The sequence below is a fragment of the Coregonus clupeaformis genome, chromosome 2, assembly GCF_020615455.1.
Source record: "Coregonus clupeaformis isolate EN_2021a chromosome 2, ASM2061545v1, whole genome shotgun sequence".
Lineage (NCBI taxonomy): Eukaryota > Metazoa > Chordata > Actinopteri > Salmoniformes > Salmonidae > Coregonus > Coregonus clupeaformis.
Genome location: NC_059193.1, coordinates 27,123,163 through 27,149,914, shown reverse-complemented (window position 1 = coordinate 27,149,914; position 26,752 = coordinate 27,123,163). Strand labels below are relative to the sequence as shown.

The 26,752-nt window shown below is 45.8% G+C and overlaps 1 protein-coding gene across 6 annotated transcripts in view; it reads left to right on the top strand.

Moving 5' to 3' along the window:
* Positions 1–25,155, top strand: part of LOC121585958 (amyloid-beta A4 precursor protein-binding family B member 2-like) — a 45,020-nt gene extending 19,865 nt beyond the window's left edge. For 3 of the 6 annotated variants that reach the window (XM_045204974.1, XM_045204973.1, XM_045204975.1), the window contains 7 exons: positions 15,665–15,670; positions 17,987–18,101; positions 19,318–19,393; positions 22,584–22,673; positions 22,803–22,918; positions 23,117–23,299; positions 23,533–25,155. In XM_045204974.1, coding sequence (XP_045060909.1) covers positions 15,665–15,670; positions 17,987–18,101; positions 19,318–19,393; positions 22,584–22,673; positions 22,803–22,918; positions 23,117–23,299; positions 23,533–23,706 — 760 coding nt within the window. In that variant the 3' untranslated portion in view covers positions 23,707–25,155. The remainder of the gene's footprint in view (positions 1–15,664; positions 15,671–17,986; positions 18,102–19,317; positions 19,394–22,583; positions 22,674–22,802; positions 22,919–23,116; positions 23,300–23,532) is intronic. The other 3 variants (XM_045204977.1, XM_045204976.1, XM_045204978.1) reach the window with 3 other exon arrangements.
* Positions 25,156–26,752: the final 1,597 nt, after the last annotated feature.

Genomic DNA, 26,752 nt, shown 5'->3' with positions numbered 1-26,752 from the left:
ATGGGAAAAGTATATTTCTACATGCTAGCTTTTCTCACCTCTCTGTCTTTTCTCCTTTTCCACGCTCTTCTCTCTCTCCCTCCTTTCTCTCTCTCTCTCTCCCTCCTTTCTCTCTCTCCCTCCTTTCTCTCTCTCTCTCTCTCCTTTCTCTCTCCCTCCTTTCTCTCTCTCCCTCCGTTCTCTCTCTCTCTCACGCCTTTCTCTCTCTCTCGCTCTCTTACCTTATACGTTCCCCCGCTCTCTCCACACCCCCCCCCTCTGGGTTATCAAGCTTCCAGAGGCTGTCTGTAGGTAATGGGAAAAGTGTGTAGTAGAGGAGGGATGTGAGGGTCAGCCCTGGCAACCTCGCACCATGTCACCACTCTCCTATTTCTCTCCTTCCTCTCTACAACTCTGCCTTCCTTGCCATTCTCTCTGTCTGTCTCTCCCTCCATCTCTCTTCTTCCCCACATATATTGTATCTCTCCCTCCATCTCTCTTCTTCCCCACATCTATTGTATCTCTCCCTCCATCTCTCTTCTTCCCCACATCTATTGTATCTCTCCCTCCATCTCTCTTCTTCCCCACATCTATTGTATCTCTCCCTCCATCTCTCTTCTTCCCCACATCTATTGTCTCTCCCTCCATCTCTCTTCTTCCCCACATCTATTGTATCTCTCCCTCCATCTCTCTTCTTCCCCACATCTATTGTATCTCTCCCTCCATCTCTCTTCTTCCCCACATCTATTGTATCTCTCCCTCCATCTCTCTTCTTCCCCACATCTATTGTATCTCTCCCTCCATCTCTCTTCTTCCCCACATCTATTGTATCTCTCCCTCCATCTCTCTTCTTCCCCACATCTATTGTATCTCTCCCTCCATCTGTCTTCTTCCCCACATCTATTGTATCTCTCCCTCCATCTCTCCTCTTCCCCACATCTATTGTATCTCTCCCTCCATCTCTCTTCTTCCCCACATCTATTGTATCTCTCCCTCCATCTCTCTTCTTCCCCACATCTATTGTATCTCTCCCTCCATCTCTCTTCTTCCCCACATCTATTGTATCTCTCCCTCCATCTGTCTTCTTCCCCACATCTATTGTATCTCTCCCTCCATCTCTCCTCTTCCCCACATCTATTGTATCTCTCCCTCCATCTCTCTTCTTCCCCACATCTATTGTATCTCTTCCTCCATCTCTCTTCTTCCCCACATCTATTGTATATCTCCCTCCATCTCTCCTCTTCCCCACATCTATTGTATCTCTCCCTCCATCTCTCTTCTTCCCCACATCTATTGTATCTCTCCCTCCATCTCGTTCTCTTCCGGTACATGATTACACCTGCTTTTGCTAAATCATAACAATATTCTATGCATCTACAAGTTTTGTTCATGATGCTTGTTTTTATGCCCTTGGTTGTATTCAATGCTATAGGAATGCATGGGAAATTAAAGTGCAGAAGGTATTCACTGCATATTATGCAAGCTGACATCTCTATATGGAGGAACGTTTGTTACAACGTTCTCTGACTAGCATCGTCCTAGCATTTTCTCTGTGGATATGACTAAGTTATGCTGTTTTAATGTTATGTCATCTTTATGCTGCTTGGTGAGAGAGGGAGAGAGAGAGAATGGGGGAAGGTGGGAGTGGAAAATGGAGTACACTGAGAGTGTATCTGTTATGCATGTAAGGGACAGAGTGCACTTTGCACAAATGCTCCCGTCACGCCACAGCTGCAGTACAGAGAGTGGTCACCAGAGTGCACTGTAAGCAAGGCTCTGCTGTATTTATCCTTCCAGTTCTATTAAAGCCAATGATGTCTCACTTCCAGGCAGACAGTCAATCAAGCAGCTCCAGCCGTCTCCTACACTAGCTGTGGAGCTGACGGTGTGAGGACTGTGATGTAGCTGTGTGTGTATGGAGTGTCTTGGCCAGAGCATGGGTAGGTGGACAGAAACGGCTGATCTCAACACTAGGAGAGAGAGAGAGAGAGAGAGAGAGAGAGAGAGAGAGAGAGAGAGAGAGAGAGAGAGAGAGAGAGAGAGAGAGAGAGAGAGAGAGAGAGAGAGAGAGAGAGAGAGAGAGAGAGAGAGAGAGAGAGAGAGAGAGAGAGAGAGAGAGAGAGAGAGAGAGAGAGAGAGAGAGAGAGAGAGAGAGAGAGAGAGAGAGAGAGAGAGAGAGAGAGAAGAGAGAGAGAGAGAGAGGAGAGAGAGAGAGAGAGAGAGAGAGAGAGAGAGAGAGAGAAGAGAGAGAGAGAGAGAGAGAGAGAGAGAGAGAGAGAGAGAGAGAGAGAGAGAGAGAGAGAGAGAGAGAGAGAGAGAGAGAGAGAGAGAGAGAGAGAGAGAGAGAGAGACCTGCTCTGAGGAAAGGAATGGACCTCCCAGTGACTCTCCCTCTGTGTGTACGTGCGTGCATATGCTCTCCAAAAATGCTTTACAGCCACAGGAATATCCCCAGTTCTGTACTGAACGTTCTCTCACTCACTTCCCATCTCTTTCTCTCTCTCCCCCCCCCTTTTCTCTGATTCAATATGAACGAGCCCCCGTCTCTGAAAGGGGGGTTAGATGGTCGATGAAGTCATGGGTCTATATCTGGAGCACTCAGCAAGTCTCTGCGTGTGCACGTACATGTGCATGTATGTATGTGTCTGCACATGACGTGGGTCTGAATTGATGAAGTCATAGGTCTCTGTGTGGGGTTGTGTGTCTCTGGCCCTATCTCCATCTCTCCGGGTCTATTTCTACCCTTTGTTTCTAGCGCTCCTCCACTCTCACGTTATTGGCTACAGCTCTCTCCCTCTTCCTCTCTATCGCTCTTATTTTGTCACCCCGTCTCTGACTTTGTGGGTGTGAGAGTGTGTGTGCTGTGTCTACTGCAGTGAGAGAGAAAGTGAAAGGGTGGAAGACCAGGAGGCAAAAAAAAAAGAGTGGTGAAAGAGTAACGGAAAGAGATTGGGATACAGCAGAAGGAGAGCAAGTCCTAGAGCTTGAAAGCCAGCGAGAGAGAGATGGATAGCGAATGAGTGAGGGAGAAAGGGAGGGAGAGAAGGCATGCTTCACCGACAGTGAAAGACAGAGTAAGACCTTGCAGAGGACTCTCCCATCAAGCGTGCGTGAAAGAGAGAGAGAGAGAGAGAAGCAGAGGTAGGGGGAGGGAGTGGAGAAGGAACAGAGAAAAGGAAAGGGGGACTCTGAGGATAAAAAAAAATAAAAAAAAGGAAAGAGAGTGGAGGACAAGTAGTGGAACGACAGCAGCAGGCAGTAAAAGCACAAGCCAAACCCTGCTTACCCCTGGGTGCCATGGTGAAACGGCTGTAGCAATGTCACCGAAGCAATGAAGCTAACGACCCAGGGAACTACTCAGCGATAACAGGGAGGATGTCTGACGCTGTGAGTACCTCCTATGTCTCTGTCCCTCTATCTCTCTCTCTTCTTCTCTCCATCTATCCCTCCCCATCTCTCTCTCTTCTTCTCTGCTTTCTCTCTATACATCTGTCATTGATTATTTTTGTCCTGTTCTGTTCTACAACTGATTTCTATGACTCTACACCTCTAGTGTGTTCATGTCCCCTTTCCCTATTCCTCTCTCCTCTCCCGCTCTCTCTCTTTTCTTCCTCTCTCTCTCTCTCTCTCTCTCTCTCGCTCTCTCTCTCTCTCTATCTTCCTCTCGCTCTCTCTCTCTCTCTTTCTCTCTCTCTCTCTCTCCCACCACTCAATTCAATTTTCATTTTCAATTTAAGGGCTTTATTGGCATGGGAAACATATGTTAACATTGCCAAAGCAAGTGAAGTAGATTGTAAACAAAAGTGAAATGAACAATAAAAATGAACAGTAATCATTACACTCAAAAGTTCCAAAAGAATAAAGACATTTCAAATGTCATATTATGTATATATACAGTGTCTCTCTCTCTGTGCCTCTCTCTCTCTCTCTCTCTCTCTCTCTCTCTCTCTCTCTCTCTCTCTCTCTCTCTCTCTCTCTCTCTCTCTCTCTCTCTCTCTTCCTCTCTGGTTTAGCGGCTGTAGCTGTGAGGTAACTGTGTTGGATGCTGGTTTAGCGGCTGTAGTTGTGAGGTGACTGTGTTGGATGCTGGTTTAGCGGCTGTAGTTGTGAGGTGACTGTCAGATGCTGGTTTAGCGGCTGTAGCTGTGAGGTAACTGTGTTGGATGCTGGTTTAGCGGCTGTAGTTGTGAGGTGACTGTGTTGGATGCTGGTTTAGCGGCTGTAGCTGTGAGGTGACTGTTGGATGCTGGTTTAGCGGCTGTAGTTGTGAGGTGACTGTGTTGGATGCTGGTTTAGCGGCTGTAGTTGTGAGGTGACTGTCAGATGCTGGTTTAGCGGCTGTAGTTGTGAGGTGACTGTGTCGGATGCTGGTTTAGCGGCTGTAGTTGTGAGGTGACTGTGTTGGATGCTGGTTTAGCGGCTGTAGCTGTGAGGTTACTGTGTTGGATGCTGGTTTAGCGGCTGTAGCTGTGAGGTTACTGTGTTGGATGCTGGTCTAGCGGCTGTAGTTGTGAGGTGACTGTGTTGGATGCTGGTCTAGCGGCTGTAGTTGTGAGGTGACTGTGTTGGATGCTGGTCTAGCGGCTGTAGCTGTGAGGTGACTGTGTTGGATGCTGGTTTAGCGGCTGTAGTTGTGAGGTGACTGTGTTGGATGCTGGTCTAGCGGCTGTAGTTGTGAGGTGACTGTGTTGGATGCTGGCTGTGCCTGCTAGCCTGGGGATGTAGAGACAGAACAGGAGGAGGCTCTGAAATGAAAGGGTAGAGGGGAATGAAACATGACAAAATGAATGAAAGGGGTGATGTAAGCAACAGAATGGATGAGAGAGAAAGGATTATGAAGAAATATGCTGGATGCATTGAGAGGTTTTTACAGTCTGCATTCTCTTTGGGTATTTAGTAGAGATAAGGGTGTGTGTCTGTGTGTGTGTGTGTGTTCGTGTGTTTTGCAGAACGGGGTGTGTTCGTGTGTTTTGCAGAACGGGGTGTGTTCGTGTGTTTTGCAGAACGGGGTGTGTGAAGTGTGTTTTCAGAACGGGGTGTGTGAAGTGTGTTTTGCAGAACGGGGTGTGTTCGTGTGTTTTGCAGAACGGGGTGTGTGAAGTGTGTTTTCAGAACGGGGTGTGTGAAGTGTGTTTTGCTGGGTGCTTTACTGTACCACGTGTGTTCTAAAAGGAGTGGAGGAGGAAGAGAGAGAACACGCTGCTCTCTTTCCCTCCCTTTCTCTTTCTGTCTCTCTCTCTCAAAATGAGGGGGGAGAAAGGAAATGGAGGAAAGGAAAGATTGGGAGAGAGGAGAGGAAGGGTTTGTGACATCAGAAGGGTTTGTGACATCTCAGTGTATGATGTGTGGATTGAAACAGCAGAGGTAAAAAACCAAACCGATTTGATAAATGATGTCATCCTCTGAATATACGCAATGTTTACATTACGACTGACCCCATTTAGTCGACTGGTTGATTGTTTGGTCAAGCAGTTGCAATTTTTTCATTTTTTTTCATGGTGCACAAGACACCTGTCTGATTCGCGCCTGTCTCCATTGCGGAGGCCACAGGGATGGCACAGTCCATCACTCTAAGACGTGATGCTGAAATTGTATATGGTTATATTAATTAAAAATAATGGCGCAACACTAATAAATCTAATATTATTTTATAATAAAATGCGCTTTCTCCCGCGTTGGATACGGTTTCTGAAACATAATCTTCAATGTGCCGTATAATTGCTGCTTTTCCCTATGTTGCTATGTGCATAATAGCAAAGTTAACCAGCATATTGGGATTGAGAACAATGCGGCGGAGGCAGCAGCAGAGACGAGGAAACAGCCCTTGCCTTAGCCTAATTGTCTGAGAAAATTGAGGAGAGAGGAAACCCCAACTTAATTAGGTCTATAATCAATAGCTTAACTGTTAAATGAGCCTGGCTTTATAAATCATCCAGATATATCTGCAGAAATAAGACAGATCTTGCTTCTGTTGCCTGTTTGAGTGTTTGTTTAATAGCCTACTGATTCCGTGAGCACCAAGCCTCATAAAACGGCAAAATGTCAGATAAAGCAATTTCACAGATTTGGCTGTTTTTAATCTTTGCTATGCTGTAATAATGGCTTTACAATTTGTTTTCGTTAGAACAGACTGGTATTACTTTTAATTAATTTAGTGTTGTTTACACTGTTCCAAACTGGCAGAAAAATAATATTGTAATCTAACAGCACCTGTTTGTCACACATAATCCTATACCCTCTTTTTTCTAGATCTCATTCTTATTGTTATTATTACAATTATTTTATGATCATTATAATAATAAGTAATGTCGTTATCATTAGTAGGCTTTATATATTATTATTTTTCGTTAGAACAGACTCTCTGGTACACTTATTTATTTAGTGTTGTTTACACTGTTCCAAATGGTTAAAAAAAAGTAATAATATTGTAATCTAAAAGCAACTGTTTGGCACACATAATACTCACGCAACACTTGCTCCTATACCCTCCTTTTTATTGATCTCCAATAGTTTCCACAACTAAGTTAAATGTCTTCCACAGATCTGACTTTCCCTTTCCCTCCTGAGCAACCAGTAAACATTCGCCCGTTTCAAGTTTCTTTTTCATGCCCTCCACATCCATTTTGCTGTCACGTGTTACTGTGTTCGGAGTTTGTTCTAACCAATGTATTGATGTGATTATGATAGGCTATAGGTCAGGCCCTATTAGTCACATGCACGCGATGCTTACATGTTTCACTTAAAGAGAGGTTGAGGGAATAGGGAATGTTTTTCCTTAAAAAATTTGGGATTTCGGTAACAGAACTTTTCAGTCAGAAACAAGTAAAAAACTAAATGACTGAAATAATGTTGCAGCTTCAGCACGGACAGCGTAATAAACACTTGCTGTGCTATGGTGCCTTTTCGCTGCAGTAGGGAGGAGAGTGAGACAACGTGCGCCAGTCATATAGGCACTCACTGTCATTTTTTTTAACACAGTGTGACCATCGGGCTCTTTTTCTTGAATAATTTGTGTGTGTTAATTATTTAATCAAACAGTGTGCTTAAAGCATCAGACAAGCTCAGTGCATATGTAGTTGATTCTATTCAAACACATAGGGTGTGTCTGTCTATATATGGAAAAAACGGTCAACCAATCTTTTTTTTTAGTCGGGGACAGCCATAGTTCACGTTTGCATGAATGTCTATGTAACAAGCCATAACGCTGTTTACCTCTGTTTCTAATGACTGATCAGCTTGTTTGCTGGCCCCTTGAACACAAGTCATTCATATTCATTAAGAGGCAGCAGAGCAGAGGAACCTACATGTATCTCTTGTTTATTCCTCCCCTCCCCCTGTTGACCTTCTGTGGACAGGTTTGGCATGAAGAAAAGGAGGAGGAGAGGAAGGAGGCATTAGTTGTAAATGTGTCTCCACCACACATCATTCATCTTTTACTATATACAAGTCCTACTCCTTTCCTCAATAGATACATCATTTTGTGTTTGTGTGTATTTGTATGTACTGGTGTGTGTGTGTGTGTGTGTGTGTATGTACTGGTGGGTGTGTATTTGTATGTACTGGTGGGTGTGTATTTGTATGCACTGATGGGTGTGTATTTGTATGTACTGGTGTGTGTATGTTCAGTACGTGTGTGTGTATGTACTGGTAGGTGTGTATTAGTATGTACTGGTGTGTGTGTGTGTATGTACAGTACAGTACGTGTCTGTGTATGTACTGGTGGGTGTGTGTTTGTACTGGTGGGTGTGTATGTACAGTACGTGTGTGTATTGGTGGGGGCATGCGTATATATGCATAGTTTAGCGCTTGTGTGTGTCTCTGCCACAGTGATGTAATGGCAGTTATGTCACCCCCATTTCCCAGCAGCCCTTGTACCTGCGCTGATGTCCCAATTGGCCATAGCTCATTGGCTGCTCACGTCCCCTTACCTTAATTAACATGCGTGTGCTTTAAACAGTCCACAGGGACGATGGTGGAACACCCAGTCCCACTCAATAAATGCCAGAGTGATTGATGCCTTTTCCTTCCCACTCCTGGTCTGATCAGGGCCCATTACAATGTCTCTCTTTACCCACGAGTCATCACTCTTATACTATAGCTCACTCCATCTTCCCACAATTCGTCTGTCTGTCCGCTCAGAACCATTTTTCTCTAAAGACTCATTATGGGAAGGACACTCGCTCTCCACCCTGGAATCATCACTCACACACACTATCTATCCATCCATACAACAGTTACTCTCCTTCATTTTCTCTCTCTCTTCTTCCTTCCATCTCTCTCCCCCTTCTCTTCTCCTGTCCCCTGTCCCCTTCTATTCTCCTGTAACCTGTCCCCCTTCTCTTCTCCTGTCCCCTGACCCCTTCTCTTCTCCTGTCCCCTGACCCCTTCTCTTCTCCTGTCCCCTGTCCCCCTTCTCTTCTCCTGTCCCCTGACCCCTTCTCTTCTCCTGTCCCCTGACCCCTTCTCTTCTCCTGTCCCCTGTCCCCCTTCTCTTCTCCTGTCCCCTGACCGCTTATCTTCTCCTGTCCCCTGACCCCTACTCTTCTCCTGTCCCCTGACCCCTTCTCTTCTCCTGTCCCCTGTCCCCCTTCCTGTCCCCTGTCCCCCTTCTCTTCTCCTGTCCCCTTCTCTTCTCCTGTCCCCTGTCCCCCTTATCTTCTCCTGTCCCCTGTCCCCCTTCTCTTCTCCTGTCCCCCTTCTCTTCTCCTGTCCCCTGGCCCCTCCCACTTCACCGCCCTTTCCCACATATCGCCCTCTCTCTCTCTCTCTCTCTCTCTCTCTCTCTCTCTCTCTCTCTCTCTCTCTCTCTCTCTCTCTCTCTCTCTCTCTCTCTCTCTCTCTCTCTCTCTCTCTCTCTCTCTCTCTCTCTCTCTCTCTCTCTCTCTCTCTCTCTCTCTCTCTCTCTCATTAACATGGTTAGGCACACCTGCTCTAATCCCAGATTACAGCCCCTGTTCCTCCTATAGATTCCTCTCTCTGTCCCTCCCTCCATCCCTCCCTCCCTCCCCAGCAACCAATACATCTCTACCTACCTACTCCTCACAGCAATGCCCAGTGAGTATGTTCACCCCTTAGACAGACTGGCTTTACATGCACAATGCTGAATATGTTCAGTCTGTCCACTGTGTATATACAGTCGTGGTCAAAAGTTTTGAGAATGACACAAATATTTTCACCAAGTCTGCTGCCTCATTTTTTATGATGGCAATTTGCATATACTCCAGAATGTTATGAAGAGTGATCAGATGAATTGCAATTAATTGCAAAGTCCCTCTTTGCCATGAAAATGAACTTAATCCCAAAAAACATTTCCACTGCATTTCAGCCCTGCCACAAAAGGACCAGCTGACATCATGTCAGTGATTCTCTCGTTAACACAGGTGAGAGTGTTGACGAGGACAAGGCTGGAGATCACTCTGTCATGCTGATTGAGTTAGAATAACAGACTGGAAGCTTTAAAAGGAGGGTGGTGCTTGAAATAATTGTTTTGCCTCTGTTAACCAAACACGTGCCGTCATCATTGCTTTGCACAAAAAGGGCTTCACAGGCAAGGATATTGCTGCTAGTAAGATTGCACCTAAATCAACCATTTATCGGATCTTCAAGAACTTCAAGGAGAGAGGTTCAATTGTTGTGAAGAAGGCTTCAGGGCGCCCAAGAAAGTCCAGCAAGCGCCAGGACCGTCTCCTAAAGTTGATTCAGCCAGGGGATCGGGGCACCACCAGTGCAGAGCTTGCTCAGGAATGGCAGCAGGCAGGTGTGAGTGCATCTGCACACACAGTGAGGCGAAGACTTTTGGAGGATGGCTTGGTGTCAATAAGGGCAGCGAGGAAGCCACTTCTCTCCAGGAAAAACATCAGGAACAGACTGATATTCTGCAAAAGGTACAGGGATTGGACTGCTGAGGACTAGGGTAAAGTCATTTTCTCTGCTGAATCCCCTTTCCGATTGTTTGGGGCATCCGGAAAAAAGCTTGTCCGGAGAAGACAAGGTGAGCGCTACCATCAGTCCTGTTTCATGCCAACAGTAAAGAATCCTGAGACCATTCATGTGTGGGGTTACTTCTCAGCCAAGGGAGTGGGCTCACTCACAATTTTGCCTAAGAACACAGCCATGAATAAAGAATGGTACCAACACATCCTCCGAGAGCAACTTCTCCCAACCATCCAACAACAGTTTGGTGACGAACAATGCCTTTTCCAGCATGATGGAGCACCTTGCCATAAGGCAAAAGTGATAACTAAGTGGCTCGGGGAACAAAACATCGACATTTTGGGTCCATGGCCAGGAAACTCCCCAGACCTTAATCCCATTGAGAACTTGTGGTCAATCCTCAAGAGGCGGGTGGACAAACAAAAACCCACAAATTCTGACAAACTCCAAGCATTGATTATGCAAGAATGGGCTGCCATCAGTCAGGATGTGGCCCAGAAGTTAATTGACAGCATGCCAGGGCGGATTGCAGAGGTCTTGAAAAAGAAGGGTCAACACTGCAAATATTGACTCTTTGCATAAACTTAATGTAATTGTCAATAAAAGCCTTTGACACTTATGGAATGCTTGTAATTATAATTCAGTATACCATAGTAACGTCTGACAAAAATATCTAAAAACACTGAAGCAGCGAACTTTGTGAAGACCAATACTTGTGTCATTCTCAAACCTTTTGACCACGACTGTACAACCTGTTATGGCACATAGCACTTTAGAGTGCAGACAGAACTGCAGTTGTTGTTTTATGCTGTGGTTGGGTTGACCTGGATCTCAGGGGTTGTAGGTAGTACAGCATGATGTAGAGCTCTGTAGCACTGTAGTAGTCTCTACACTAGGAGGAAGCTGTAGTAGTCTACAGTAGGAGGAAGCTGTAGTAGTCTACAGTAGGAGGAAGCTGTAGTAGTCTACAGTAGAAGGAAGCTGTAGTAGTCTCTACAGCAGGGTTCTTCAATTCCGGTCCTGGAGGGCCGAAACACTTCTGTTTTTTATTTCTACCTGGTAGTTAATTGCACTCACTTGGTGTCCCAGGTCTGAATTAGCCCCTGATTAGAAGGAGAGGATGATAAACAGAGGTGTTTCGGCCCTCCAGGACCAGAATTGAAGAACCCTGCTCTACAGTAAGAGGAAGCTGTAGTAGTCTCTACAGTAGGAGGCAGCTGTAGTAGTCTCTACAGTAGGAATATGTAGTAGTCTCTACAGTAGGAAGCTGTAGTAGTCTCTACAGTAGGAAGATGTAGTAGTCTCTACAGTAGGAGGAAGCTGTAGTAGTCTCTACAGTAGGATTATGTAGTAGTCTCTACAGTAGGAAGATGTAGTAGTCTCTATAGTAGGAGGAAGCTGTAGTAGTCTACAGTAGGAAGCTGTAGTAGGCTCTACAGTAGGAAGCTGTAGTAGTCTCTATAGTAGGAGGAAGCTGTAGTAGTCTCTACAGTAGGAGGAAGCTGTAGTAGTCTCTACAGTAGGAAGATGTAGTAGTCTCTACAGTAGGAGGAAGCTGTAGTAGTCTCTACAGTAGGAAGATGTAGTAGTCTCTACAGTAGGAAGCTGTAGTAGTCTCTATAGTAGGAGGAAGCTGTAGTAGTCTCTACAGTAGGAAGCTGTAGTAGTCTCTACAGTAGGAAGCTGTAGTAGTCTCTACAGTAGGAAGCTGTAGTAGTCTCTATAGTAGGAGGAAGCTGTAGTAAATCAAATCAAATCAAATCAAATTTTATTGGTCACATGCGCCGAATACAACAGGTGCAGACATTACAGTGAAATGCTTACTTACAGCCCTTAACCAACAGTGCATTTATTTTAAACAAAAAAGTAAGAATAAAACAACAACAAAAAAGTGTTGAGAAAAAAAGAGCAGAAGTAAAATAAAGTGACAGTAGGGAGGCTATATATACAGTAAAATAAAGTGACAGTAGGGAGGCTATATATACAGGGGGGTACCGTTGCATAGTCAATGTGCGGGGGCACCGGCTAGTTGAGGTAGTTGAGGTAATATGTACATGTGGGTAGTGTTAAAGTGACTATGCATAAATACTTAACAGAGTAGCAGCAGCGTAAAAAGGATGGGGTGGGGGGGCAGTGCAAATAGTCCGGGTAGCCATGATTAGCTGTTCAGGAGTCTTATGGCTTGGGGGTAGAAGCTGTTGAGAAGTCTTTTGGACCTAGACTTGGCACTCCGGTACCGCTTGCCGTGCGGTAGCAGAGAGAACAGTCTATGACTAGGGTGGCTGGAGTCTTTGACAATTTTGAGGGCCTTCCTCTGACACCGCCTGGTATAGAGGTCCTGGATGGCAGGGAGCTTTGCCCCAGTGATGTACTGGGCCGTACGCACTACCCTCTGTAGTAGTAGTCTCTACAGTAGGAGGAAGCTGTAGTAGTCTCTACAGTAGGAAGCTGTAGTAGTCTCTATAGTAGGAGGAAGCTGTAGTAGTCTCTACAGTAGGAGGAAGCTGTAGTTGTCTCTACAGTAGGAAGCTGTTGTAGTCTCTATAGTAGGAGGAAGCTGTAGTAGTCTCTATAGTAGGAGGAAGCTGTAGTAGTCTCTACAGTAGGAAGATGTAGTAGTCTCTACAGTAGGAAGCTGTAGTAGTCTCTACAGTAGGAAGCTGTAGTAGTCTCTACAGTAGGAAGATGTAGTAGTCTCTACAGTACACTTGTAAAAGACCCAACAGCACTGTATAGTCTACTATCACACCCTCTGCTGCATAGACCACTGCATTGGCCATAAAACATCTCTCCACTTTACAGACGGTAGTCATACACTGGTGTGGGCTATACTCAATTTAATACACCATAGACGTTTTTATTTTTACATCGACTTAACTTTGCCCCAGTTCTGTGCTGCCTCTGGCTGTATCGATGATGGAGTACGGGTACGTGTGTGTGCCGTGCATTCCGTTCATGCCGTGCGTGTGAGTATGTGTATATGCGTCTGTTTGTGTTGTCTCCCAGTGATTTAGTATATGCCCCCCCCTCCCTGGCCTGGGTGTTGAGGGAGAGCTCGTTTGGGTGTGTGTAACAATGTGTATTGCTGCTGTAAACAACTTGATGGTGCAGGGAGGTAATTAAGGCCAGACATTAGCACTAATGGCTGTGGGCTGTGACTAATTCACCACACTGCACAGGGCTTTCCTCTATCTCGCTCTCTCTGCCTGTCACTGAGATGCACAATACATGCTTTATGACCACAACACATACTGGATTCCAGAATTTCTGCCATAATATAATATTTATAGTTCCTAGCAGTGGTTTAGTATTCTCTTTATATTGTGAAGTATATGCTTTATCAGTCGGAAATATATTGTAGGGGCGGGGGCAGTGTAGCGATGCTCTCTAATGAGCTGGTCCCTCCATTAGCTATAATATATTCTAATTATTAATAGAATAAATCAACAGAATCCATACTTGTAGATTGGAGAACACATCATCAGAATGCAGTATGGTATTCCAGTTTGTGGGGAGACACACAGCGTTTGGACTTTGGCGATAACATTGTAGGAGAGAAAACATACTTCCACCCACTCAGCCATATTTCCACAGTGGTTTAGTATTCTTTTTATACTGACTATAAAGGACATGATTGGGACTGTGTTAAAAGGGTCAAATAACTAATTTAGAGACCAATGATTTATTCACTCTTGTTGCTAGACTACAGTGTTTGTCCATTCACTAAAACTGGACCATAGTTGGTGTGAAACTGGGCTCAACCTGAATAAATGTGAAACTGGGCTCAACCTTAATCAAATTAGATTGAAACCAGAGTCAAACCAGATTGAAAGCAGAGTCAAACCAGATTGAAAGCAGGTGTCTATGCACTAACTCTCCTCATCCCTCTGACCCTCACACCTTTGTGTACATGACTGTGTCACAGTCAGAACACTTATTCAGTCATTTACATAAACGATTAGCATATGTAACAACATTTGCATAGGGGCTGGCACTTTTGGATACAGTCTGTAAAGCTGTTTGATAATTGCAGTCTGTGTGAAGTGTGTGTAATGGTGCGGTGCGTGTAGTGTGTGTGTGTGTGTCTGTTTGTGTGTGTGTGTGTGACAGATGGTGGAGAGGACAGACAGGCTCTTGTGAATAATACCAGGGATTAGGGAGCAGTAGAGAAACTACAGTAAGCCAAAGTTACAACAGGTTAGGGAGTTATAGTCGTAATTATACAATGACACGTTTATGGTTATGGTAACCGTTGACTACCTCCTCCTGGTCTCCTCAATTCATTCAAACTTCACCTCTCCACCCTTACCTCCATCCTAATCACCACATCCTACTACCCCCCCACTCTCCACCTCACCTACTACTCTTACCCCTTGCCATACACCCCTATCACCCCAACTTCACCCAAATCCTCCCACCTTTCCCCAGCTATACTACTCCTACCTCAGGGGACCTCTCCCCTCTCCTTCTCCTTGCTCCAGAGCCTCTATTCCTCTCCCTCCTACCCACCTGGTTCCTCCCTGGTTCCTCCAGCCCGGCCCTATCCATTAAAGCAGCAGGGGAGCTCAGTGAGACCTCCAATACCTGAATGCCTCTCTCTCTCTCTCTCTCTCTGATCTCTGCTGTGTCACTGGGGGTCACAGCTAACTGATCCTTAATGATAGTGACTGACTGGGGAGGGATAAAACCCCTCTCTCTAACCGAAGGGTGTTATCTCACTCAAATAGGGTCAGTGTGACACTGGTAAAATGATTGTTCTTCAGTCAGGTGTATCTGTAAACTGTAATGGGGTTTCACAACTGTGTCGCCTCAACACTTTACCAAATTAAATGGAGGTTTGTGTGTGCACGCACCGGTGCTGCCTGTGTGTCTGTGTGTGTGTTGGCCACCTGCTGTGAGGAGATGTGGTAGAAACACCAGTAGTGATGTCTGTGTCTGTACACCCCTGTTTGAACCAGGGAGCAGCTGTTTCTCCTGCTGCCTATCTCACTAGCTCTCTCTGGTTTCTACTAATACTGTCTATCTCTCTGGTTTCTACTAATACTGGGGAGATGGAGAGAGGGGGTAGGAGAGAGAGGGGGTAGGAGAGGGAGGAGGTAGGAGAGAGAGGGAGGAGGTAGGAGAGAGAGGGAGGAGGTAGGAGAGAGAGGGAGGGGGTAGGGGAGAGAGGTGGAAAGTACAGTGATGAAGGAGCGGGAAAGAAGATTAAAGGGGGAATGGATAGATGGAGGATGAAAGAGAAAAAACTGAGTGCCAGAGAGAGAGATTCAGTTGCATATAATGATAGGTTTAGTGTGTTGGCATGTCAAACAGCAGAGGTGTGATGTGTCATAATGGAGCAGAACACTAAGCTATGCCGCTGAAATGAAAAGTACACAGAGGCTGACAGAGCTGAAGCTTCCACACACACACACACTGCTCAGGGAATGGAGACACCTTCTGATTGGGGCCAAAGAGCATCCTCTGTGATACAACTTCTATAGACTTAAGTCTGAGTCACTCTGCTCCCCAGAATATTCAATGTACTAACAGTGTCTTTTTCCCATCTCTCTCTCTCTCTCTCTCTCTCTCTCTCTCTCTCTCTCTCTCTCTCTCTCTCTCTCTCTCTCTCTCTCTCTCTCTCTCTCTCTCTCTCTCTCTCTCTCTCTCTCTCTCTCTCTCTCTCTCTCTCTCTCTCTCTCTCTCTCTCTCTCTCTCTCTCTCTCTCTCTCTCTCTCTCTCTCTCTCTCTCTCTCTGCTTCCCTGGACCTAGAGAAAGGTAAATGGTTTGTGTGCTACATGTATAGCCTTCTGTCTTCTCTGTAATCATTGTGTGAAGTCCTCCATTTTACCTGCAGTCACAAGCCTATTCAGCTGCCTGGGGAGTGACAGACAGACAGCCTGGGAGTTAGCTCTGCTCTTTAGATAGAACACAGTACTACAAGCTGACAGGCAGACAACAGCCTGGAAGTTAGCTCCTCTCTTTAGATAGAACACAGTACTCAGACAGACAGACAGACAGCAGACTGGGAGTTAGCTCCTCTCTTTAGATAGAACACAGTACTCAGACAGACAGACAGACAGCAGACTGGGAGTTAGCTCCTCTCTTTAGATAGAACACATTACTCAGACAGACAGACAGACAGCCTGGGCGTTAGCTCCTCTCTTTAGATAGAACACATTCACTGACTGACTGACTGACAGACAGCAGACAGCCTGGGAGTTAGCTCCTCTCTTTAAAACACAGTACTCAGACTGACAGACAGACAGACTGACAGCAAACAGCCTGGGAGTTAGCTCCTCTCTTTAGATAGAACACTGTACTCAGACAGACAGACAGACAGCCTGGGCGTTAGCTCCTCTCTTTAGATAGAACACATTCACTGACTGACTGACTGACAGACAGCAGACAGCCTGGGAGTTAGCTCCTCTCTTTAAAACACAGTACTCAGACTGACAGACAGACAGACTGACAGCAGACAGCCTGGGAGTTAGCTCCTCTCTTTAGATAGAACACTGTACTCAGACTGACGCTCACTCAGTCACCACAGGCTGTTATTATCTCAATACTGCATCTCTGTTTCTGCTCTCAAAAGACTTTAAACACAACATGAGACATTTGTCATATAGACTCAAGGCCACTGTACTCTGCAGCTTGTGTGACAGAATGCTGAAATGTCCTGCAGCTTGTGTGACAGAATGCTGAAATGTCCTGCAGCTTGTGTGACAGAATGCTGAAATGTCCTGCAGCTTGTGTGACAGAATGCTTAGATGTCCACACGCACCTACTCACACAGTCACACACACACCCCTCCCCTTTCCGTTCTCTCCGCTGGCCAGGAGCAGAGTATTATCCACCCAAAGTGTGTGAGCACACAATTTAGCAGGGAGACAGGGCTGGTAATGGACTCATAAACAGAGACGTACCGCTGTGATAAACGCTGAGTGTGTGTGTGTGTCACAGCTGCACCTGTGGCTCTGCTCAGTTACCCTGCATGGCCCCTCAGCATGGTTCCACTCCCAAGTGCTCTCTCCTTTATCTGACATTCTTCCTTTATCACTCTGTTTTTCTGTCCATGGTTTTCCAGATTCCCTCTCTACTCTCTACTCTGTGATGATTATTTGTTGATGGTGTATGTATGACAGGTGTTGTATTTCATCCCCATCCAACTCTCTACCTCTCTCTCTCTCTCTACCTCTCTCTCTCTCTCTACCTCTCTCTCTCTACCTCTCTCTCTCTCTCTACCTCTCTCTCTCTCTCTCTCTCTACCTCTCTCTCTCTCTCTACCTCTCTCTCTCTCTCTCTCTACCTCTCTCTCTCTCTCTCTCTACCTCTCTCTCTCTCTCTCTCTCTCTCTACCTCTCTCTCTCTGGCATGTGGCAACTGTCTGATGTTCTCAGCATGGCATTTCCTTTTCCCTATGCGTGTGTGTGTGTGTGTGCACCCTAGAGAAGACACAGTTATATTCCTGAGGCAGTGAATGATAATCCAGTATGATAATAACTGTGCACTAAGGATAGGGAAGCACTCATCATCGTTCATCTATGGAAACACAAGTAAACAAAGTAGCTTCTATTTATAGTTCAACCATACATTGCATGTCAAGGTATATATATATATTGGCCTATTACTAATTCAGAGTAGAGATTTCATAGTAGTGGAAGCCTCTGTATTCTACCCCATGCCTTTAAAAAAATATATTAAATTGTAAAATATACAGGCACTAATTGACTGAATTATCTGCCATATACTTAAGCAATAAGGCCTGAGGGGGTGTGGTATATGATCAATATACCACGGCTAAGGGCTGTTCTTAAGCATGACGCAACGTGGAGTGCCTGGATACAGCCCTTAGCCGTGGTATATTGGCCTATATACCACAAACCCTTGAGGTGCCTTATTGCTATTATAAATTGGTCACCAACGTAATTAGAGCAGTAAAAAAAAAGTTTTGTCATACCCATGGTATATTGTCTGATATACCACGGCTGTCAGCCAATCAGCATTCAGGGCTCAAACCACCCAGTTTATACATGCATGTAAATATGATATAGGTATTGATATCTCATATGATATCTTCTGTGTATCCTATAGGGACTTTGCCTATGTGGCGAGAGACAAAACCACGCGGGTGTTGAAATGCCATGTGTTTCGATGTGATACCCCTGCAGAAGCCATAGCAACGAGTCTCCACGAAATCTGTTCCAAGGTGAGTGGGCCTGCGGTTCCAGACAGAGAGGAAGTAGACACAGACAGACAGGACACTCTCAGGTAAATCTACTGTCTATTTACAGAAGTCTAAATTCACAGTGAAATGTTACTGACGTTGAATTAGCCTATTCAAGTCGAATAAATAGAAAGAAGCAGTCCTGCTTACAGTATGTGTACCCCTACCAACACCACTATCTGGCCCAGGGCGGGTGTGCAGTTTTGAATGTGAGGGGAGGTGGGAGTGTGTTAATCCTCTCAGGGTTAGGGAGGTGCTAGCCCTGAAAGGTGTCAAACTGAGACCCAGGTGTGAAACTGAGTCCCAGGTGTCAAACTGTGTCCCAGGTATGAAACTGAGTCCCAGTCACGAATGTCCTGTTCCTTTATCATACTACCAAACAATCCCCTGACTACTGTTTCAGACATTGACAACTCAGGTAGGGTCTGCAGGGTTTAGACCAGACATGACCTTGAGAAGGACAATTGACTCAACAAAATAAAGAATATTTGTCTGGTGAGTATGATCTACAGTCTGATAGAGAGATGGTGACCCACTTTGAAAAGACACACCACGTCTTTTCTCAGTGTTTCTCAGCTCTTAATCAATAATTTGTTGGTTTAGCAGTCCCAGACAGAATTAAAAGAATAATCCGGGCCCCAAACAAAGTGACTGACTCATTTGCGGGTGTGGGTCAGTAAATGAGTGTCTCACTCCACATTGTCTATTTAAACACAGTTCCTACTGCAGAGGGGAAAATAACTGACCTCGGACTCTGCTGTTGTGCAATGCAACGAGTGTGTGTATTTGAGCGCGTGTGTGTGTTCACCTGTGAGCAGAGAGTTGCAGACTCACCATAGACTTTGATTAATGACACCTACAATGAATCAAGTATCTGGAGCAGGGAGTGCGCCACACTGCAGTGCCCTCCACACTATTGTTAAGGAGGGATGCTGCTCTACGTCAGTTAGAAAGGAGGAAGAGATGGAGAAGACAAAATGAAGAGATTCATTTATTTTGGAAATATTTCTACATTTTAGTTCAAAGAACACGTAATGACTTGTGCTTCTTAGTTTGAAGTTTAAACGCTTTGAAGGTTCTTTAACTTTACAACCTTATCCCCCCCCCTCTTTAACCCTCTCTTACCCTGTCTCTGACTCTCCCTCTCTCCCCCTCCTATTTTGTGCTCTCGCTCTCCTCCATTCCTCTCCTCCCCTAGATCATGGCTGAGAGGAAGAGTGCCAAAGCTGCTGCCGGCAGCTCATCCCAAACAGGCTCCGATGTTCCTCTCCAGGGTAGGAGTTTGTTGACCCACACACATACAGTAGTACTGTTGTCTGTTTAGGGAATTGGAGTTGAGCATCAAAGGGATACTTCAGGATTTTGGCAATTAGGCCCTTTATCTACTTCTGCAGAGTCAGATGAACTCGTGGATACTATTTGTATGTCTCTGTGTCCAGTATGAAGGAAGTAAGAGGTAGTTTTGCGAGCCAATGCTAACTATCTTTAGCGCAATGACTGGAAGTCTATGGGTATCTGCTAGCATGCTTTTCAATGACATCATCACACTCCTTGACTTTTTCCACATTTTGTTACGATACAGGCTTATTCTAAAATGGATGGAATTGTTTTTTAATGACAAAGCAAAAACAGGTTTTGATACATTTTTGCCAATTTATTAAAAATAAAAAACAGAAATATCACATTTACATAGTATTCAGACCCTTTACTCAGTACTTTGTTGAAGCGCCTTTGGCAGTGATTACAGCCTCAAGTCTTCTTGGGTATGACGCTACAAGCTTGGCACACCTGTATTTGGGGAGTTTCTCCCATTCTTCTCTGCAGATCCTCTCAAGCTCTGTCAGGTTGGATGGGGAGCATCGCTGCACAGCTATTTTCAGGTCTCTCCAGAGATGTTCGATCGGGTTCAAGTCCGGGCTCTGGCTGGGCCACTCAAGGACATTGAGAGACTTGTCCCGACGCCACTCCTGCGTTGTCTTGGCTGTGTGCTTAGGGTCGTTGTCCTGTGGGAAGGTGAACCTTCGCCCCAGTCTGAGGTCCTGAGCGTTCTGGAGCAGGTTTTCATCAAGGATCTCTCTGTACTTTGCTCCGTTCATCTTTCCCTCGACCCTAACTAGTTTCCCTGTCACTGCCGCTGAAAAACATCCCCACAGCATGATGCTGCCACCATGCTTCACCGTAGGGATGGTGCCAGGATTCCTCCAGATGTGACGCTTGGCATTCAGCCCAAAGAGTTCAATCTTGGTTTCATCAGAGCAGAGAATCTTGTTTCTCATGGTCTGAGAGTCTTTAGGTGCCTTTTGGCAAACTCCAAGTGGGCTGTCATGTACCTTTTACTGAGGAATGGCTTCCGTCTGGCCACTCTACCATAAAGGCCTGATTGTTGGAGTGCTGCAGAGATGGTTGTCTTTCTGGAAGGTTCTCCCATCTCCACAGAGGAACTCTAGAGCTCTGTCAGAGTGACCATCGGGTTCTTGGTCACCTCCCTGACCAAGGCCCTTCTCCCCCAATTGCTCAGTTTGGCCAGGCGGCCAGCTCTAGGAAGAGTCTTGGTGGTTTCAAACTTCTTCCATTTAAGAGTGATGGAGGCCGCTGTTCTTGGGGACCTGCAATGCTGCAGAAATGTTTTGGTACCCTTCCCCAGATCTGTGCCTCTACACAATCCTGTCTCTGAGCTCTACGGACAATTCCTTCGACCTCATGGCTTGGTTTTTGCTCTGACATGCACTGTCAACTGTGTGACCTTATAGAGACAGGTGTGTGCCTTTCCAAATCATGTCCAATCAATTGAATTTACCACAGGTGGACTCGAATCAAGTTGTAGAAAAATCTCAAGGATGATCAATGGAAACAGGGTGCACCTGAGCTCAATTTCGAGTCTCATAGCAAAGGTTCTGAATACTTATGTAAATAAGGTATTTCTGTAAACCTGTTTTCACTTTGTCATTATGGGGTATTGTGTGTAGATTGATGAGAAAAAAAATAGTTCATCAATTTTAGAATAAGACTGTAACGTAAAAAAATGTGGAAAAAGTCAAGAGGTCTGAATACTTTCCGAATGCACTGTATATACATAAGTATGTGGACACCCCTTCAAATGAGTGGATTCGGCTATTTAATAATAATAATATGCCATTTAGCAGACGCTTTTATCCAAAGCGACTTACAGTCATGTGTGCATAAATGTTTTCGTATGGGTGGTCCCAGGGATCGAACCCACTACCGTGCCGTTACAAGCGCCATGCTCTACCAATTGAGCTACATGCAATCTCCATAGACAAACATTGGCAGTAGAATGGCCTTACTGAAGAGCTCAGTGACTTTGGAATGAGATGTTCGACGAGCAGGAGTCCACATACTTTTGGTCATGTAGTATATCTGCTAGCACAGTCATTGCACTAATGCTAGTTAGCAATTGCGCTAGCGCTACTCAGCAACTTCCTTCAAACTGCACGCAGCTCATTGCCAAAATCCCCAAGTATCCCTCTAACTCCCTCTCTATATTTCATGAGTGTGTTTCACTGCAAATTAAAAAATACCCCTTATGAATCCAGAACTGACTGCAAACACATGTTAATGAAAAAGATAGCCGTGTTGTGTTCACTTACTGAATTATGCTGACAACAGTACAACGTCTCATAATACAGGACCAAACCATTCTCACATCGTGGCGTTAATGCTATTCCACATTTTCCATTCCACTACGCCGCAACACATATCCATCCTCCTTTTCATCCGAAGTTAATTCATGATGGATAATAAAAAAACAATTCATCCCATAACTTTGGCTTTGAGGCAGGATCTGCTGACTGTGGGGGAAATACCTTTATTCTGTGCATAGAATAAAAGTCCTACATTGGCTTTGAGCTCGCGGGAGCAGCTGAGCTCATTAAAAGCCAATTAGTGTTGCGTAGCAAGCCCTAACTCTCAGCAACCCCTATTGAGAGATCAAAGCACACATTGGATTAACATTGCTCACTCACTACCACGACCAAACCGTCTGTGCACTCCACTCGCCAGATCCCTCCACTGTCTCTCCCGTCCTTTAATTCCATCCCTCGTTTCTCCTGACCCTCAGGCAGAGTGTAATAGGAAGTAGGCTAACTCCTTTTCTGTTATTTTTCGGGGGAGTTGGTATTCAAACCATCTTATCCTCTTCTCTGTGTTAGAGGGAGGGAAGTCCTCCTGCCCCTCAGGCCATCCTGTAAATAGACATATCTTTTTTTTTTCAGCCGAGCCCCTCTGAAGTTCATATGGCCTACTTAATTAGATGCAACAGCATCTGAAATATTCCAGTATTCACACAAGTATCTGTTTATTTTTGCATTTTAGACTAATAAGCCTGTTTGGACATTTCTTTGCCGGAGTCTTTGCTCAGATGTGCTTTGTACTGTGTATTCCCTGCAGTGTGTGTGTGTGTGTGTGTGTGTATCTTTGGTGTCTGATGTGTGTATTCTCCCACAGAGTTTCCCATGCCAAAGACTGAGCTGGTGCAGAAGTTCCATGTGCACTACCTGGGGATGACGTCTGTGTCTCGCCCAATAGGTAAGAGAAGTAAGGAAACAACGAACACAGCCGTGCCTACTCACCTGCACCTGTCCCATCAAACATGCTCCATACACCGGTACACATACTGGAGGTAGAAAACTAACTCGGGTTTCACCTCTCTCTCCCTCTCTCCAGGTATGGACATCATCAACGGGGCTATAGAGAGCTTGGTGTCCTCCATAGGGAAAGAGGACTGGACCCCTGTTACTCTGAGTGTAGCTGACGCCACTGTGGCTGTCATCAAGGAGAAGGCACGTAGCATCTTTTCTCCACTTAACTACAGATTATTAGTGACTTCACCACAGCATCCATTCATGATTTTATTTGTTATCCAATAGATTCACCTGTGATCCACATGGACGGAGAGCGCTGGTTCTTCCCTCATCATGACAAAAAATCTAAATGTATATCTGAGTGTTCTTTAACAATTATATTGGTCCCCTGGACAGGAAGAGGAGGAGGAAGTGCTGGTGGAGTGCCGCGTGCGTTTCCTGTCCTTCATGGGCGTGGGCCGGGATATCCACACCTTCGCCTTCGTCATGGACTCTGGGAACCAGCACTTCCAGTGCCACGTGTTCTGGTGTGACCCCAACGCTGGCAGCGTGTCTGAGGCCGTCCAGGCAGCCTGTGTGGTGAGCTCACACACATAGCTATACACACACGTACTGTATATATAAAGACAGACATAGACAGACATAGACAGACAGACAATCTAAACCAGGATGTGGACATGACGGTAGGGTTAGGACTGTGGTTATAGCTAGGGTTAGGGTTGAGCCAGGATGTGGACATGACGGTAGGGTTAGTGTTAGGGTTGTGGTAGAGGTAGACTCTGATGTACTTTCCTCCTCTTCCTCCTCCTCAGCTGCGGTACCAGAAGTGTCTGGTGGCCCGCCCCCCCTCCCAGAGAGCTGGCTCCTCCTCCCCGCCACCCGACTCAGTGACACGCCGGGTGACTACCAGCGTGAAGCGTGGAGTCCAGTCTCTCATAGACACTCTGAAAACAAAGAAACCACCCTCAGAACTGCCCCAGCAATGACAGACAGCTCGCTGACCACACCCCCAACCCCAGCCCCTGGCTCTGTCATTCACACTATCGCCCGACTATGACCTACAACCACGCCTAACCAATACGAGCCATGGTAACCAACAATGTACATACATGTTAACTTATTACCACTGGGCAGACCAAAGGAGGAATGGAACTGGAAATTGACGTCTGCTCAAAATAATAAAAAGTGAAATAATCTGCAGAAGAAGAGGAGGAGGAGGAAGTCCAAGCTTCAGCATGATGAGGTGCTGGTGATTTGTGTCTCTAATGGAACTTTCCATTGACTTTTTGAACTCTGCCGTGTCATAGCGAAACTGTCCTACTTTAGCCAGGCCACACCGGTCTTCACCGGGCATCGCCCCAGTCTTGTGGAGTATTATAACTACTGAGCTCTATGGAGTATTAGACTACTACTGAACAACACTAGACATACCTGAGAAAAAGAACCAATCCCCATTGAGTGCTGGCTTAGTTATATCAGGAGGGCCATTGAATGACTGTTTTTGGTCTCCTTTATCTGCCCCGTTTTCTACTTCTTGGGCACAGTGAGTGTAACCCTGTTCCCATCGCAGTGCCAAACTGAGTAGCATTCCAGAACGGGACACACACGTGTCTCTTTAAGACGTCTGTCTCGTTAATGTGGAAACGGGACATGCTTATGGGAAAAGCCAACCATCACGGACAAGGCCACTGACCAATCAGCACCATCCAGCTGCTCTACCCGACCTAGTAACCTTTGACCCCCAGACTGCAACAGAAACGTGTCATGTGATGGACTATACAGGCATGATGTCATAGCAGAGACAAGAAGTGAACAGAACATGGGAACCAATGTATTCCATTCCCTGGCTAGGAATTCCATCTGGCTCACAAAACAGACTGAACCAATGTCTCCCTTGAGGAGGGGTGCTCGATTGTACTATAATTACCCCTCTGATTGTAAAGTAATGATTGTATCCCCGGTTGGAGAGGAGATGGTAGAGATGAGAAGGAGGAATGGGGTGGTGTTGGTGTTGCATGTGTCTGTAATCTGAATGTGAGGAGCTAGATAGATAGATTATTATGGGGGAGAGAGGTTACTGAGGAGGGTGTCAATATGGACATAGATGCTCTGCACAAAACCCCAACCCCACCAGACTATCTATACCCGTCCACACACACACACACACACACACACACACACACACACACACACACACACACACACACACACACCGTTCACCCAGCTATGGAGGACTGACTCCTATTGGACCCAGGGACACCTCTCTCCACTCTAACTCAACTCTGTGAATGCAATCCAATCCAACGTAAAAACACAAAAATATAGACGTGAAAATACTGTCATTCATGTGCTGTTCTTCACTCATCTCTACACCATGTAAATGTAATCTGTTGTGAAAATAAATGCATTACCAATAAAAGGGAAGGTCTTCAAAGTGCAGGTTTATTTTATCATGTTCAAGTCAATGCAACTACACTCCCATCCATATTGGACAGTAAAGCTAGCATTTTAAATGTGGCTCTATACTCCAGCCTTTTGGATTTGAGATCAAATGTCTCATATGAGGCGACAGTACAGAATGTCACCTTTTATTTCAGGGTATTGTCATACATAAACTCAGCAAAAAAAGAAACGTCCTCTCACTGTCAACTGCGTTTATTTTCAGCAAACTAAACATGTGTAAATATTTGTATGAACATAACAACATTCAACAACTGAGACATAAACGGAACAAGTTCCACAGACATGTGACTAACAGAAATTGAATAATGTGTCCCTGAACAAAGGGGGGGTCAAAATCAAAAGTAACAGTCAGTATCTGGTGTGGCCACCAGCTTAATTAATTACTGCAGTGCATCTCCTCCTCATGGACTGCACCAGATTTGCCAGTTCTTGCTGTGAGCTGTTACCTCACTCTTCCACCAAGGCACCTACAAGTTCCAGGACATTTCTGGGGGGAATGGCCCCAGCCCTCACCCTCCGATCCAACAGGTCCCAGACGTGCTCAATGGGATTGAGATCCGGGCTCTTCGCTGGCCATGGCAGAACACTGACATTCCTGTCTTGCAGGAAATCACGCACAGAACGAGCAGTATGGCTGGTGGCATTGTCATGCTGGAGGGTCATGTCAGGATGAGCCTGCAGGAAGGGTACCACATGAGGGAGGAGGATGTCTTCCCTGTAACGCACAGTGTTGAGATTGCCTGCAATGACAACAAGCTCAGTCCGATGATGCTGTGACACACCGCCCCAGACCATGACGGACCCTCCACCTCCAAATCGATCCCGCTCCAAAGTACAGACCTCGGTGTAACGCTCATTCCTTTGACAATAAACGCGAATCTGACCATCACTGACCATCAATCTGACAAAACCGCGACTCGTCAGTGAAGAGCACTTTTTGCCAGTCCTGTCTGGTCCAGCGACGGTGGGTTTGTGCCCATAGGCGACGTTGTTGCCGGTGATGTCTGGTGAGGACCTGCCTTACAACAGGCCTACAAGCCCTCAGTCCAGCCTCTCTCAGCCTATTGTGGACAGTCTGAGCACTGATTGAGGGATTGTGCGTTCCTGGTGTAACTCTGGCAGTTGTTGTTGCCATCCTGTACCTGTCCCGCAGGTGTGATGTTCGGATGTACCGATCCTGTGCAGGTGTTGTTACACGTGGTCTGCCAGCCACTGCGAGGACGATCAGCTGTCCGTCCTGTCTCCCTGTAGCGCTGTCTTAGGCGTCTCACAGTACAGACATTGCAATTTATTGCCCTGGCCACATCTGCAGTCCTCATGCCTCCTTGCAGCATGCCTAAGGCACGTTCACGCAGATGAGCAGGGACCCTGGGCATCTTTCTTTTGGTGTTTTTCAGAGTCAGTAGAAAGGCCTCTTTAGTGTCCTAAGTTTTCATAACTTTGACCTTAATTGCCTACAGTCTGTAAGCTGTTAGTGTCTTAACGACCGTTCCACAGGTGCATGTTCATTAATTGTTTATGGTTCATTGAACAAGCATAGGAAACGGTGTTTAAACCCTTTACAATGAA